This window comes from Littorina saxatilis, linkage group LG8, assembly GCF_037325665.1.
Source record: "Littorina saxatilis isolate snail1 linkage group LG8, US_GU_Lsax_2.0, whole genome shotgun sequence".
Classification (NCBI taxonomy): Eukaryota; Metazoa; Mollusca; class Gastropoda; order Littorinimorpha; family Littorinidae; genus Littorina; species Littorina saxatilis.
Window position 1 is genome coordinate 31,408,235 of NC_090252.1, and position 17,062 is coordinate 31,425,296.

A 17,062-nucleotide genomic window follows, 5' to 3' on the forward strand; every position below is an offset into this window, starting at 1 on the left:
CATGCAAAACAAACCAAAGTTAGATGAGACACCATAACGCATATCATGGCGTCATGCAAAACGAAACAAAGTTAGATGAAGCATCATAACGCAAATCATGGCGTCATGTAAAACGAAACCAAGTTAGATGAGGCATCATAACGCATATCATGGCGTCATGCAAAACGAAACAAAGTTAGATGAGACACCATAACGCATATCATGGCGTCATGCAAAACGAAACAAAGTTAGATGAGACACCATAACGCATATCATGGCGTCATGCAAAACGAAACAAAGTTAGATGAGACACCATAACGCATATCATGGCGTCATGCAAAACGAAACAAAGTTAGATGAGACACCATAACGCAAATCATGGCGTCATGCAAAACGAAACAAAGTTAGATGAGACATCATAACGCAAATCATGGCGTCATGCAAAACGAAACAAAGTTAGATGAGGCATCATAACGCATATCATGGCGTCATGCAAAACGAAACAAAGTTAGATGAGGCATCATAACGCATATCATGGCGTCATGCAAAACGAAAGTATGTATGCCTTCCGAGGGAATGACAAGAATGTCTACGTTATGGTTTGTATTGGTGAATGAGTTATATCAGCAGAGGAAGTAAACTCGTTAGGTCTACAACGGGCTGTGCGTGTACCGGTGTCGCATCTCATTAAAAAGAACAAACCGAAAAATGAAAGCAAACACCTGATTTTCTTTAAAACATAAAGAAGTGGAATCACGTTCAATTTGTGAAATGTCAACCTGCAAATGGCTTGACTCTATTGTGTTTTCCTCCAATGATAGTATAAGAAGCACGTTTCAACAGAGTTGTCTAATACATGCAAGACACTATGCTCAAGGTTTAATGCGGGAGTCACACATACACGATGCGTGGCCCGAGCATCGAAAATTAATCAAAAATGGAAATTAGGATCTTTGCGTCGTTGTGCGCCCAACTTTTGTGGCGGTTTGGTCACAGTGACACACGCGACGCAAGGCCCGCGCATTGCACATTAATTCAAAATGGAAAATAAGATGAGTGCATCGTTGTACGCTCAGCTTTTGTCGCGGTTTGGTACAGTGCAACCCCCGTTTTAAGACACCCCCCCCCCCCTTCCCCCCCAATTTAAGACTCTTTTCCTTTTAAGACCTTTAAGCTTTATTTTTAAGATTTTCTGTTCAAATACTATGTAGAATTACTCCCATTTTAAGACTGTCTCCTTTTTAAGACCTACTTTTCTCAGAATGTTTTAAGATCGTCAAAGGGGGGTTCCACTGTAGAATCTAACGAGTTGACAACGAATACACAGCGTGTCTTCCGCGTGTGTATGGCGTTGGTCTAGCGCGCTTTGTGTGTGTCTGGCGTGTACATTCATGCGTCGAGCTCCGCATGCATTTTTGTGCATGCTCAATATTCCCAACGCACACAGTGAATGACAACGAATGCATTCTATTCTAACCTCGACGAACGAGTAACGAATATTAACGCACACCCAGCAAACGACAACGCACTGGTCAAAATTGCGAAATTGTCAATGCGCGGGTCGTCCGAAGGCTTGATTTGTTTTAATTCAATGGACGCGGCTGCAATTTAGACAATGACAGCAACTTTGAATTATGATGGTTGTTTTTTTTATTCGAAGACGTTGGTGTATTGCGCTGTGTGATGTATTCATGTTTAGTACACTGTCAACTGTAGTGTTCCACTTTTGAACACACATTTAGGAACGTAGATGGTGACAACGACATGAACAGTAGTCATTGGACACACAACATTGCATGCAAGCAAAAGTCCATTCAACATTACATGTGCATGTAATAATTATTATGTTTGTCCTGGGATGTCAAATAAATGAGTGGCAGCATGTTTGTGAAACTTCCAGCCAATGTACACAAACAAATGAATACTGGAAGCCAAGAAACTGTCTAACAACAAGAATGAAAGAGGACAAAGTCAAGAGTCAATACACACACATACACACACGTTTAAGCTCTTCCAAAGAATACATTATTTTGTATATACATTTATTAATTTTTTATCTGTTGAAAAAAACCGATGTGAACAAATATCTTGCATAAAACAAAAATAATGCCAACCCTTCTTTGCATAGACACCTATATTATAGGTACATACATTTAACCTCTTCCAAAGAAGTTATTGTTTATATATCTGTCCCGTCTGTTATAAAAACAAAGTGAATGTATATTTATATATATAAATAAAACCAAAATAAGTCCTGATCGAGTGTGTCTTTTTGTTATTGAACTCTGAAAATAGCCCTTGCCCATCGCGGTTCCAATAAGTCAGATATTATTGCACAGCATATACTTATAACATGGCAATGGCCTTCCCAAAAGTCAGCCAAAGTCGCATACCTTGAACTTTCATTTTGACAGTGACTTGTCGGCTCCACGAAAAAAATGTTAAAAAGATCGTTCGAATTGAGTAATTCTTCAGTAATGCTGAAAGTGATTGTATCCGGCCTACACTATTACATTATCATCATTTCAGAGCATAAAGGGATGCACCTTTTTTCACAACAACTAAGAAGCAGTGCTTGGAACAGCAGCATATCAGACGCCTCTATGGTTCCTCCGACGTCTCGCTAACACTCAGTGGCCTCGCTGGCCTCAGAATCATTTTCTCCAGCCTCCTCCTCTCTCGGCTTTACGTCGCGCGTAGCCGCGAGGCCCCTGTCCGCAGAGTGACTAGCTGTTCCCACGGCCGGAGGAGGCGTGTCGGACCGGGTGTTGCTGTGGACGTTGTGACCGCTGCTTGACCGCCCCTTGTGGCAATACATCGCGGTGCCGATTACCATGGCGACGACAACCACACCCCCGGTTGTGGCCCCAATGATGAGTCCAAGGTTACTCGAACTGCTGCCCTCCTCGTCACTGCTGACAACAGCAGCAACAGCAACGTCTTTGGGCCCTGAAAAAAACACAGTCATATGCCCCTGCGAAAATTATTACCTAAGTAGAATTTCTTTTGGTCCCTTTTTTATAATGTATTAATTGTGTGTGTATCAGTTGTTGTGTTGTAACTATAGACGCTTGGTCTGTGCACCTTGAAGAAGGCCTGCGGGCCGAACATTTGGATTTAAACAGATGCGACATTCTGGCTTGGTTTTGGACTTTTTATTGTGCTGTTTAAATAAGCTTTTTTAAGTTTTAAAAGGTTTTCCAGTCTTCATTGTGTGGAGTGGTGCAGAGGAAAAAGAGTTTCTTGAATTCTGTATACATATATATATATATATATATATGTATATATGTGACCCTCCACCACGAAATGAGTCGCATGTTACCTTTGCATGATTTTTATATTTTTACATTATCTTAAAGAGTTTGTTATACTCTATCCTGTGGTGAAAACCGTATTAGAAAAGAGCGAACACTTTTTGCGTTATAAGCCTGTGACTATAAGGTGACCCTCACACTAATACCTGACACCCCCCGAACGTTTATTTAGACCTAGCGCAGAACCGCGCGAGGTGACATCTGACTCATTGGGTGGTGGAGGGTCACATATGTTTATATATTAATGTATGTATTTGTGTAATTATTAACGTATCATTACAAAGATTTACATTATTAACTTACTTTTTTTAGGCCGCGGGGGGGGGGGGGGGGGGGGGGGGGGGGGGTGGTTAGGGGGGGGGGCGTGATAATCTTTCCTTTCATCTTAGTCCTCGTATAAAACTTAACACAAAAAGTATTTTTTCAAGTAAATATCACATTCTAGAAATGATTAATTTATGAGTTTGCAATTTGTTGTGCACATGTAGTTGTCATTGTTACATCCAATCAATGTGTGTATGGACTGTTGTTTTTAACATAGACAGAGTTTGAGAGAAACTCGAGGGTGTGTGTACGTCTGTCTGTGTGTGTAGAGTGAATACAACAAGAAAAGCAAATATTGGCACACACCTCGCTTTCATTACCCAGCCCCTCCCTGAACCACCCTACTCCTTACAACAAGCCTTCATTACCCAGTCCCTCCCTGAACCACCCTACTTCTTACAACAAGCCTTCATTACCCAGCCCCTCCCTGAACCACCCTACTCCTTACAACAAGCCTTCCTTACCCAGCCCCTCCCTGAACCACCCTACCCCTTACAACAAGCCTTCATTACCCAGCCCCTCCCTGAACCACCCTACTCCTTACAACAAGCCTTCATTACCCAGCCCCTCCCTGAACCACCCTACCCCTTACAACAAGCCTTCATTACCCAGCCCCTCCCTGAACCATCCTACCCCTCACAACAAGCCTTCATTACCCAGCCCCACCCTGAACCACCCTACCCTTCACAACAAGCCTTCATTACCCAGCCCCTCCATGAATCACCCTACTTCTCACAACAAGCCTTCATTACCCAGCCCCTCCCTGAACCACCCTACCCCTCACAACAAGCCTTCATTACCCAGCCCCTCCCTGAACCACCCTACTCCTCACAACAAGCCTTCATTACCCAGCCCCTCCCTGAACCACCCTACCCCTCACAACAAGCCTTCATTACCCAGCCCCTACCTGAACCACCCTACCCCTCACAACAAGCCTTCATTACCCAGCCCCTCCCTGAACCATCCTACCCCTCACAACAAGCCTTCATTACCCAGCCCCTCCCTGAACCACCCTACCCCTCACAACAAGCCTTCATTACCCAGCCCCTTCCTGAACCATCCTACTCCTCACAACAAGCCTTCATTACCCAGCCCCTCCCTGAACCATCCTACTCCTCACAACAAGCCTTCATTACCCAGCCCCTCCCTGAACCATCCTACCCCTCACAACAAGCCTTCATTACCCAGCCCCTCCCTGAACCATCCTACCCCTCACAACAAGCCTTCATTACCCAGCCCCTCCCTGAACCATCCTACCCCTCACAACAAGCCTTCATTACCCAGCCCCTCCCTGAACCACCCTACCCCTCACAACAAGCCTTCATTACCCAGCCCCTCCCTGAACCATCCTACCCCTCACAACACGCCTTCATTACCCAGCCCCTCCCTGAACCATCCTACTCCTCACAACAAGCCTTCATTACCCAGCCCCTCCCTGAACCACCCTACTCCTTACAACAAGCCTTCATTACCCAGCCCCTCCCTGAACCACCCTACCCCTTACAACAAGCCTTCATTACCCAGCCCCTCCCTGAACCATCCTACCCCTTACAACAAGACTTCATTACCCAGCCCCTCCCTGAACCATCCTACCCCTCACAACACGCCTTCATTACCCAGCCCCTCCCTGAACCATCCTACCCCTCACAACAAGCCTTCATTACCCAGCCCCTCCCTGAACCACCCTACCCCTCACAACAAGCCTTCATTACCCAGCCCCTCCCTGAACCATCCTACCCCTCACAACACGCCTTCATTACCCAACCCCTCCCTGAACCACCCTACTTCTCACAACAAGCCTTCATTACCCAGCCCCTCCCTGAACCATCCTACCCCTCACAACAAGCCTTCATTACCCAGCCTCTCCTTGAACCACCCTACTCTTCACAACAAGCCTTCATTACCCAGCCCCTCCATGAACCACCCTACTTCTCACAACAAGCCTTCATTACCCAGCCCCTCCCTGAACCACCCTACTCCTCACAACAAGCCTTCTTTTTAAGACCCCAAACCCACCGATAAGACATTCAAGACCTGTTTTCTAAGATGTTCATAATCTCCAAACGACAACAAAGAAGGGAAGTAAGCCTCGAATGGTTTACGGGAGTTTTCTGCCCCATTATCGAACCATCAGGAAACAATAAGTTGTGCGTTCATACGATCATTGAGGTCTGCACTCTGGTAATAAGTTTGTTATTATCATTCTCCTCAAGCCTATCTGTCTAATAAGTCGAGCTAAAACGTTCAGCCTTCGTACATTTCCTTCTGTGATGTGACTATTGGATGACGTCATCGAACCTTCGTTGACTAAGCTAAATTTGAATGGAAGCTCGCGCCATCATGTTAGCGTAGGTTCCTAAATGATGAACCCTTACAGTTACACTCACCTGTTATTCAGGTGAGTCAAACAAGGAAAAACCATTGGTGACACTCAGCAAACATGTAGTTATGATACACAGAGAGTCACCAACAGATAGAGCCGTAAAATCAATGAGACAAACAAAGGAACAAAGACAAGTCAACCGTCATGAAAATAAACGAGTCAATGAAAGATAAACTAATAAACAAACACAATACATACATTACAGTGTAAAACAGTTGTCTGCACGCACTTACCATATTTCAAAGAGTCACAGTTGGTTGGCGGAATCTTTATTTCGGGAATAGAAGCGCACACTGTACATTCTAGCTTGGTTCCGTTGTAATCTGTTGCATTTCCTTTGAATTTGAAAAGGTAGATCTTGACATCCCCAGTTTGTTCGGTGCATCCACAGCTACCTTCGTCAATCAAGTCCGGGCTTGTACTACAGCTGCTAGTGTACAGACTTGTGCAAAGCGGATTTACTTGACCCTTTATTTGAAACAATACATTGCTTGGTGGAGAAACACACCTAGTATTTGAGATTTCAGTTGTGTTTATTCTGCATGTCACACCGTTAACCTCCTCTTCCACCAAACGGGAAGGGCATGTCATATTCACAGCAACACCAGTACCTGTAATGAGATTAAGAGCAACCTTGTAATTCGTTTACTTGCTTACTTCCTTACCTCCCCCCCCCCCCCCCTCTCTCTCTCCCTCTCTCTCTCTCCCCCCCCTCTCTCTCTCTCTCTCCCTCTCTCTCTCTCTCTCTCTCTCTCTCTGCGTGTGTGTGTGTGTGTGTGTGTGTGTGTGTGTGTGTGTGTGTGTGTGTGTGTGTGTGTGTGTGTGTGTGTGTGTGTGTGCGTATTTGTGACCCTTCACCACGGAATGAGTCGCATGTCACATTTTCATGATTTTCATATTTTTACATTTTCTTAAAGAGGTTTTTATTCTCTATCCAGTGGTGAAAACCGTTTTAGAAAAGAGTGAACACTTTTTGAGTTATAAGCCTGTGACTATGGTGACCCTCACACTGTTACTAGACACCCCCCGAACTTATATTATGCCTAGCGCAGAACCGCGTGAGGTGACATGCGACTCATTTCGTGGTGGAGGGTCACATTTGTGTGTGTGTGTGTGTGTGTGTGTGTGTGTGTGTGTGTGTGTGTGTGTGTGTGTGTGTGTGTGTGTGTGTGTGTGTGTGTGAGCAACCATTTCATCCGTGTGCTGACATAACCAGGTAAGTCCATGGTTTCCCTCCAAAAGGCAGCTTTCCTTCATGAAGACGTAACAATTCTCTGCGCGTACAATAACGTCCGAATTTAAATCATTGTATTGAAGACTGACTATCATAATTTGAAATTGTCTGAAGATATACTTATTTTTGTTCGGACGTGGTATAGTGTTAATACTTATAAGTAGAAACATCCCTTGCATATATGAACAGTCACAGTCATTTTTACATTTAGTCAAGTTTTGACTAAATGTTTTAACGTAGAGGGGGGAATCGAGACGAGGGTCGTGGTGTATGTGTGTTGCGGATCCTTGCCTGTTGCGTACTCGGAGGGTACGAAGACCTCACCTTTTACGTTATAAATCAGAACAAGAATGAATTTTGTTTCTAAAAAAAATTCTATCACACCACTATTGCAGATTCATGCACAAAACACACAAGACGTATTTGTAAATTTATAGATTCAACTTTTATTTACTGGCTTGTTCCGTGGTCGACGGGTTATTCTTCATTTCTGTATCGTTCATATATCCTGGATCTAATTCTAAAAGTCACTCATCTTGAAAATACGCAGTGATGATGTTGACAGTCGGAACGTCGTGTGGTCCAGGCTGGTTATCGTCGAACGGTTATATAAAGTTCATCATTGATGATCAGGAAAACATCGCACGAAGTTAGAGGGTTGATCGTGAAAAAAACTCGTCCCTCAGATCTCGAACTGGAAACTCGTAGTCGCAACTCGAAACACCAACATATCTGTCGAAATAATGACAAGTCTCAGAACTGGGAATTATTCTATCATCATACAAACCGTTTCCCCTGAGACCTGTGTGATAAAAACACATCTTGTTATTCAAATGGAGATCCAACTATATCATTCATTACAGCACTTTATAAACAATTAATTATCCACATTCGTTCCTCATGCTGCTCAACGTTCATACAATGTATTACGTTTGATCTACAGTGATCACATAAAATCTTGGTATTTGATCACACTTGTGATACCGTGACCAATACAGTGCTCATAAAAATTAACTTGGTAACCTTGGGAAAATCAACTTGGATCTAAAAAACATATTTACCGAGAAAGGATTCCATCACCCTGACGGTTACCGGCTACCGCTGTCGCTCACTGCCAGATCTCTGGTCGCTCCGTGAAAGATAGGGTGTCTCCTCTGTGTAAGCTCTTGCCAACTTCGTTCGCCCTTGGCGATGGGTTTTGCTTCTAGGCATGGGCATAGAACGGTGTTGTTGTGGTCCTCTCATGCTTTCGCTCCTTCTCTTCCACTTTCCGTTGCCTTTTCTTTTCGATCGTTATTCTTTTCTCTCTCTGCGCAGACTCCTTAATCGCTAACCGAAACTCATCTTTGCGTTGTTAGCTAACCTAGACCAATGGAAACTCTTGTCTATTCGCGAAAATAGCGATCAAGAATTTCGTACCTAATAATAACCTCATTTATTATCTAACTCCTTATGTTCCCAATACTAATGAACAAAGTAAACTGACGATCACATCGAAAGTAAAAGAATAAGCTTTGAAGGAAACTCCTTCAAGAAATACGACAACTCCTTGACGACAAACAAAATGACGTCAACTGATAGCAAAACTTTGACGTAATTATACTTCGGTTTTCCCGACAATACATAGGCACTTGCTGCATCACCTAATTAAATAGACCATAGGTGCCTGACGGTGCTCGGTATTTGTATGGACCTGAATAGCTTGCGTACATTTTCGCAACATACGCCCCTCCTCTTGAGCTGAAACATTCATGTTTAAGCTAAACCTAGTTATTCAGTCTGCTCAAATAGTCGGCCCCAACGTTATCAACCCCTCGGATGATTTTAACAGTAAAGGAGTACTGTTGTAACTGGAGTGCCCATCTCATGAGACGTCCATTCTCTGTCTTGGCCTTCTGCAGGTATGTGAGTGGTTGGTGGTCGGTCTCCAGAGTGAAATGTACCGAGTACAAGTATTGTTCAAATTTCTTGATCGACCATACTACTCCCAAACATTCCTTCTCAATGACCGAGTAGTTACGTTCTGCCTTGTTCAACTTCCTGCTCGCGTACGCCACTGGTTGAAGTCCTTGACCTTGGTCCTGTAGAAGTACCGCGCCTATGGCGATATCGGACGCGTCACTCCTCACTGTGTACGGTTTGTCGATATCTGGCAGCAGCAACACTGGCTTGCATACCAGACTTTGTTTGAGCTTCGTGAAGGCTTCCTCGCACTCTTCGTTCCACACTACCCTTTCAGGTAGACCTTTCTTTGTCAAGTCCGTCAGCGGTGCACTGAGATTGGCATAGTCACTGACATACTTTCTGTAGAATCCTGCCAGTCCTAAGAAAGCCCTGACTTCCTTTTTGGTTTCAGGTCTTTTTGCGCTCCTGATTTTCTCGGTCTTTTCGTCATCTGGTTTGGTCATGCCTTGCCCTACGTGGTGTCCCAAGTAGTCCAGCTCTGCGTAGCCAAAGTAACACTTTGATGGCTTTGCAGTCAAGCATACCTCTTCCAGTCTAGACAGAACTGCTTCTACCGCCTCTACGTGTTGCTCCCACGTTTCTGTCGCGATAATGATGTCGTCTATGAAATGCTCGACATCATCACGTCCTAGCGGTTCTAAGAGCTTCCGCATCATGCGAGTAAAGATCATGCTGGCTGTCTTCACTCCGAACGGTAAGTAGGCGAACTGGAATTGCCCAAGTGGTGTGCTAAAAGCAGTTTTTTCTTTGTCTTCTTCCTTGATGGGAATTTGCCAATACCCCTTTGTTAAGTCAATCTTTGACAAATAGCGCCCTTTCTGCAATTTTGCAAAGATCAAGGGTACGTCTGGGATAGGCTCAGAATCGAACACTACTTCACGATTCAGCTGTCTGTAGTCAATACAGAATCGAATTGACCCATCCTTCTTTTTCACTAATACAATCGGACTGTTGTATGGTGAAATGCTAGGTTCTATGACACCTAACTTCAGCATGTCATTGACCTCCTTCTTCACAATTTCTACTTGTGAAAAAGGTAGCTTGTACTGTTTTACATGCACAGGTTCTTGTGATGTCAGTTTGAACTCACACTCTTCGATGACACATTTCCCAGGTATGTCTTTGAGTGCTTTGACCTTCCTGTCACAAAGTGCTTGTATTTCTGCTTGTCTCTGTGGTTCTAGGTCTGGATTGATGTTTACATCTTTGGGACCTTCTTTTGGTTTTAGGGAAAGCATGGGAAATCGGTCTATCCCCAACTCACCCATTTCATCATCATGCACATCATCCACCACCACCGCCACTATTTCCGGAACTTCCACTATAGTCTTTGCTTTGGTTTGCTCGGACCTGTTCTCTTTGGACTCTGACTCGCGTTCTACATACAACTTCAGCAGATTTGCATGTAGCAGCTTGTCACGTCCCTTGATTTTCACCCTGTAGTTGCAACTACCGACTTTCTCTATCACTGGGTACGGACCCTTCCATGTCAGCTGCAATTTATTGTGCTTCTCAGGCAACAAAAGCAACACTTTGTCTCCAACCGCTAGACTTCTTTCTTTTGTCCTTTTGTTGTACGCCTTTGTGTACTTGAGAGCAGCCTTGCTGAGATTGTTCTTGGCAATCTCGCAAGTCTTCTCGATTTTGTTTGTGAGATCAACAATATGACTGACAGTGGAGCGTGTCTCATCTGCTGTGTCCTCATTCGTCCATACTTGACGTAGAACTTGCATGGGACCTCTGACTTCTCTGCCATACAGCAGTTCAAATGGTGAGAATTTCAGACTTTCTTGTGGGACTTCCCTGTACGCGAACAGTAGCGCAGGGAGAAACTTGTCCCAGTCTTTTGGTTGCTCTTGGCAAAGCTTTTTCATCATGTGTTTGAGCGTAGAGTTGAATTTTTCAGTCAACCCGTTTGTCTGAGGATGCCACGGCGTAGTATGGATGCCTTTGATGTTCAGAAGTTTGTTTACTTCTTCCATAACCTCGCTTGTGAACTGGCTACCCCTATCGGTCAGTACCTCCCGAGGAATGCCCACTTTTGTCCACATGACCCACAAAGCTTCACTCACTGTTTCTGTTCTAATGTCTTTGAGTGGTGTAGCCTCTACGTACCGTGTAGCGTAGTCTACCATAGTCAATATGTATTTGTGCCCTCGGTTAGATGCGGGTATGATGGGCCCTACGATATCGACTCCCACTCGTTCAAACGGTGTCCCTATCAGCGGCATGCTTTTCATAGGCACTTTCCTTGTAGCCCCCTTCCGCGAGCTGCGTTGACATGCATCACATGACGCGCAATACCGTTTGACGTCACCACAAATCCCTGGCCAATAAAAATCGCGCCAAATTCTGTCTCTGGTGCGACGCACGCCTTGATGCCCGGCCATAGGTGTGTCGTGTGCTAATTTTAGAACGTCCGTTCTAAAACATTCTGGGACAACCACCTGTTTGCATGGACTGCCGTTGTCCATGTATATCCTATAAAGGATATCCTTTTTCCACTCGTAATGAGTGCCGTCTTTTGCCCCCTTGGCAACCCGATCGCGGATTTTCGCTAGAGAGGGGTCTGTCTTTTGCTCTCTAGACAAATCCTCTGGCCGAATCTGACCGAGATCGATTTGTTTCGGAACCCAGGGTTTTTTCTCCGCCTTCTGTTTTTCCTGGTTCCGAGTCTGTACAGGCGCACACAATTGTGGCTCTGCCTCCCGTTTCACAATTGGAAAAACAGGTACACTGATCTCGTTTTCATCCATATCTTTTCGGATATTACCGATCAGAACTTGGTGACACAAAGCCTTTGCCACCAACACGCGTGTGACTCCCGAGAAAAACGGTGTGTCCATTTGTACAACCGCTATCGGCATTTTTCTCTGACGCATATCTGCTAGGGTTATGTTCTGGTGTTCGCCCGTATAACACTCCGGCGGCACTAGTGAAGAGTTCACCACTATACAAGTTGCGCCCGTGTCACGGATACCACTTGCGTCCTTTCCCTCTACCTGTACTCTACAATTTGGATCGTATGCATCGCCCTTACGACATTGGCATGTGACCTCGTCACCTGACGTTCGAACTGCAGCTAGTAATGTTGATGCATAATTACTGCTGGGTCTTGGCCCATCCAATCTTTTGGGACAATCACGCATCATGTGCGGCCCCCCACATCTGAAGCACCCCTTCGTGTTGGGTGGTGGTCTATTCCCTGTTTGCCTGTTTGGATTACCCCCCGACCTCTGTCCAAAGTTATTGCCCTTGTGTGGCTGCCTATTGTCTGACTGTGCGTTACCCCCGGTTGGAGGTGGTCCATTACGCGGCTTATTGTCAAACCTACGCTCGCCCCCCTGTGACTGTCGCGGTGGCATGCGTCCCCCGGCATCACGTGCATCTATGTATGTTTGCACATGTTTCACAACATCATCGATGTTAGTTGGATTTCTTTCCCTAACGAATCTGTTTTGGTCCGGAGTTAGGACATCCAACAGTTTGTCTGTGAGAATTAAATCCTCCAAGTCACCCGACTTCCCTTCCTTTTCGGACAACTCCTTCCATCTATCTAGATAGGTTTTCATGCGTTTTCGGCATTCTTTGATGCTCTCTTCCTTTTCCCACTTAACCTCTTTGAATCTCTTCCTGTAAGATTCAGCAGTCAGCTGAAAACGCTGCAAGATCGCTGTTTTCACCTCGTCATAGTTTACTGACTCCTCATCAGACAATTCGATGTACACCTGGCGTGCTTGACCTCGCAATTGCCCTGACAATCGAATTGCCCACTCATCTTCATCCCAATCTGATAGTTTTGCAATGCGTTCAAACTGTTTGAAGTAGGCTTCTATATCATCTTTGTCATCCAAAATTGGCAGATTGATATGTATCTTGCTACTTGACTCTCTGGGCATATGATGATTATTTTGGTTTACATTCTGATTTAAACCTAGGTCAACCATTTCCCGCATTTTCCTCAGTTCGAATTCTTGTTGCATTTCTATCTCTTCGCGTCTTTCTCGCGCCCTTCTTTCCTCCCTCTTGGTTTCTTCTTCCATTTCCTTTCTTCTTTCTTCGGCTTCGAGTTTCTTTTCCTCTCGATTTATCTCTTCCGTACGTCGCTTTTCGATATAGTCTGCCAACTCTATACCTGACAGACCCAGGATAATCCCATCCTGCTTGAATGCCAACAGTGGAGATTCCGCCTCCATAACCTGCCGTCTCGGCATTTTCTTAACTTGTCGGTGCAACAACTAGTCTCAGTTATTTTGCCAAAATACACTAAAGACTCAGTTCCTCAATCCTAATTTGTCTACACGTAACCCTGGTATACAAAAGTAAGGAATATAAGAGCACACCTCTAATCACTACCAGATTAGAACACCGACTGACTATAGTAGTTATGTCTTTAACCTAGACCTACTCGACTCCCGAGTTAACTGCTATATCAAACTTCCTTGTGAAGGGTTATAACAACTGATAACACAATCACCACAACGTGATCTGGCTTCCGAGTGACCTTGACACTAATTCAATAGCACAAAACCTAGTCACTACTGACACAGGAAACACACCAGCTTCACTAAAATAATCTATCACAACAAGATTATTTTCCTTACCTAGTCTCAGTATAGTGTCACATTGACCCAACTATACTAAACCAATATCGACTTTCGAAATTGGAAATCGGCTAACTGGATTTTACAATTCTGACTTTCAGAACCTAGACAAAAACAACCATAATGCTTTTATATGTCTATCCATCCAGTTAAGCTTTACTAGGTAAACTCGAGTTTTATAGGTTCAGCAATACCATGCTAATTCTCTACCTATCATCAAAACTCTCATCAGACCCTACTGCACTTCTTACAATAGTTCCGGTAAATCTTCATTCAAAACTCAGCTTCCCTGAGTTGAATTACTTTACTTTAATCTATGACAACTATATTTCTTATGCCACCAAGAAATACAAAGTCATGGACGATTTTAGTCCAAGCGTGCGTTTACATTCAAGTATTGCTTGACTAAAATGGAATAGTGCCTTCGCACAAAAGAATATATGTTGATGTTTCAGTTCGGTTTACAATGTTTCCCTTTTCTTTTGGAATTCGTAAATTGGCTATCTCAAGAAAACCTACCTCGCGTCCAAGATAATTTTCCCAAGGAAACCAATCACAATTCTTTCACTCATACACTTCTACTGGTATCACCTACTGTATTCACAAATACTGACAGTTCGTATGTGAAACAAAAATCTACGTGTTACAACATACCTATCCAACTGACCTATTCATGCACATGCAGTCGTGCAAAATGTACAAATACAAAAATGAATTACCATAGCCAGACCTCCGAATGAGTTTTGTGACAAACCTGCACAATGGTGTGATACCCAACTAAAAAATTTAGAATTTTGGCTCGTGTCTTTGGAAATAATCCCAAAAACAAGAATGTCTTGGAACTATCCCTAGGACGAGTACCCCCAAATGTTGCGGATCCTTGTCTGTTGCGTACTCGGAGGGTACGAAGACCTCACCTTTTACGTTATAAATCAGAACAAGAATGAATTTTGTTTCTAAAAAAAATTCTATCACACCACTATTGCAGATTCATGCACAAAACACACAAGACGTATTTGTAAATTTATAGATTCAACTTTTATTTACTGGCTTGTTCCGTGGTCGACGGGTTATTCTTCATTTCTGTATCGTTCATATATCCTGGATCTAATTCTAAAAGTCACTCATCTTGAAAATACGCAGTGATGATGTTGACAGTCGGAACGTCGTGTGGTCCAGGCTGGTTATCGTCGAACGGTTATATAAAGTTCATCATTGATGATCAGGAAAACATCGCACGAAGTTAGAGGGTTGATCGTGAAAAAAACTCGTCCCTCAGATCTCGAACTGGAAACTCGTAGTCGCAACTCGAAACACCAACATATCTGTCGAAATAATGACAAGTCTCAGAACTGGGAATTATTCTATCATCATACAAACCGTTTCCCCTGAGACCTGTGTGATAAAAACACATCTTGTTATTCAAATGGAGATCCAACTATATCATTCATTACAGCACTTTATAAACAATTAATTATCCACATTCGTTCCTCATGCTGCTCAACGTTCATACAATGTATTACGTTTGATCTACAGTGATCACATAAAATCTTGGTATTTGATCACACTTGTGATACCGTGACCAATACAGTGCTCATAAAAATTAACTTGGTAACCTTGGGAAAATCAACTTGGATCTAAAAAACATATTTACCGAGAAAGGATTCCATCACCCTGACGGTTACCGGCTACCGCTGTCGCTCACTGCCAGATCTCTGGTCGCTCCGTGAAAGATAGGGTATCTCCTCTGTGTAAGCTCTTGCCAACTTCGTTCGCCCTTGGCGATGGGTTTTGCTTCTAGGCATGGGCATAGAACGGTGTTGTTGTGGTCCTCTCATGCTTTCGCTCCTTCTCTTCCACTTTCCGTTGCCTTTTCTTTTCGATCGTTATTCTTTTCTCTCTCTGCGCAGACTCCTTAATCGCTAACCGAAACTCATCTTTGCGTTGTTAGCTAACCTAGACCAATGGAAACTCTTGTCTATTCGCGAAAATAGCGATCAAGAATTTCGTACCTAATAATAACCTCATTTATTATCTAACTCCTTATGTTCCCAATACTAATGAACAAAGTAAACTGACGATCACATCGAAAGTAAAAGAATAAGCTTTGAAGGAAACTCCTTCAAGAAATACGACAACTCCTTGACGACAAACAAAATGACGTCAACTGATAGCAAAACTTTGACGTAATTATACTTCGGTTTTCCCGACAATACATAGGCACTTGCTGCATCACCTAATTAAATAGACCATAGGTGCCTGACGGTGCTCGGTATTTGTATGGACCTGAATAGCTTGCGTACATTTTCGCAACAATGTGTGTTTGTGTGTGTGTGTAGAGCGATTCAGACTAAACTACTGGACCGATCTTTATGAAATTTGACATGAGAGTTCCTGGGTATGATATCCCCAGACGTTTTTTTCATTTTTTTGATAAATGTCTTTGATGACGTCATATCCGGTTTTTTGTGAAAGTTGAGGCGGCACTGTCACGCCCTCATTTTTAAACCAAATTAGTTGAAATTTTGGTCAAGTAATGTTCGACAAAGCCCGGACTTCTGTATTGCATTTCAGCGTGGTGGCTTAAAAATTAATTAATGACTTTGGTCATTAAAAATCTGAAAATTGTAAAACAAAAATTATTTTTATAAAACGATCCAAATTTACGTTTATCTTGTTCTCCATCAATTGCTGATTCCAAAAACATATAAATATGTTATATTTGGATTAAAAACAAGCTCTAAAAATTAAATATATAAAAATTATTATCAAAATTAAATTGTCGAAATCAATTTAAAAACACTTTCATCTTATTCCTTGTCGGTTCCTGATTCCAAAAACATATAGATATGATATGTTTGGATTAAAAACACGCTCAGAAAGTTAAAACGAAGAGAGGTACAGAAAAGCGTGCTATCCTTCTCAGCGCAACTACTAAACCGCTCTTCTTGTCAATTTCACTGCCTATGCCGTGAGCGGTGGACTGACGATGCTACGAGTATACGGTCTTGCTGCGTTGCATTGCGTTCAGTTTCATTCTGTGAGTTCGACAGCTACTTGACTAAATGTTGTATTTTCGCCTTACGCGACTTGTTACTTCTTCTAATGCCATTTTAATGATACGGTTTGCATGTCTGAGAAAAATGTCAGGGTCAATTGTCTCTACTCTGCATTGTGTCCTGTTTATTTGGGGGGTGGTGTGGAGGGGAGGGGGGAGATAGCTCAAATTCTCCAGGGAATATATGTTCATGTGAATTCA

At 43.3% G+C, this 17,062-nt stretch overlaps 2 protein-coding genes across 2 annotated transcripts; both read right to left on the reverse strand.

Moving 5' to 3' along the window:
- Positions 1–1,191: 1,191 nt before the first annotated feature.
- Positions 1,192–6,606, reverse strand: LOC138972258 (uncharacterized). Its single transcript, XM_070344977.1, has 2 exons — positions 6,234–6,606; positions 1,192–2,928 (listed from the first exon to the last, which is right to left on the reverse strand). Exons 1-2 carry the CDS (start codon positions 6,589–6,591, stop codon positions 2,603–2,605), a joined length of 684 nt encoding a protein of 227 aa, XP_070201078.1. The 5' UTR covers positions 6,592–6,606; the 3' UTR covers positions 1,192–2,602.
- Positions 6,607–9,000: 2,394 nt separating this feature from the next.
- LOC138974597 (uncharacterized) lies at positions 9,001–13,413 on the reverse strand. Its single transcript, XM_070347317.1, has one exon. The coding sequence runs from the start codon at positions 13,411–13,413 to the stop codon at positions 9,001–9,003; it is 4,413 nt and encodes a 1,470-aa protein (XP_070203418.1).
- Between the last annotated feature and the right edge of the window lie 3,649 nt (positions 13,414–17,062).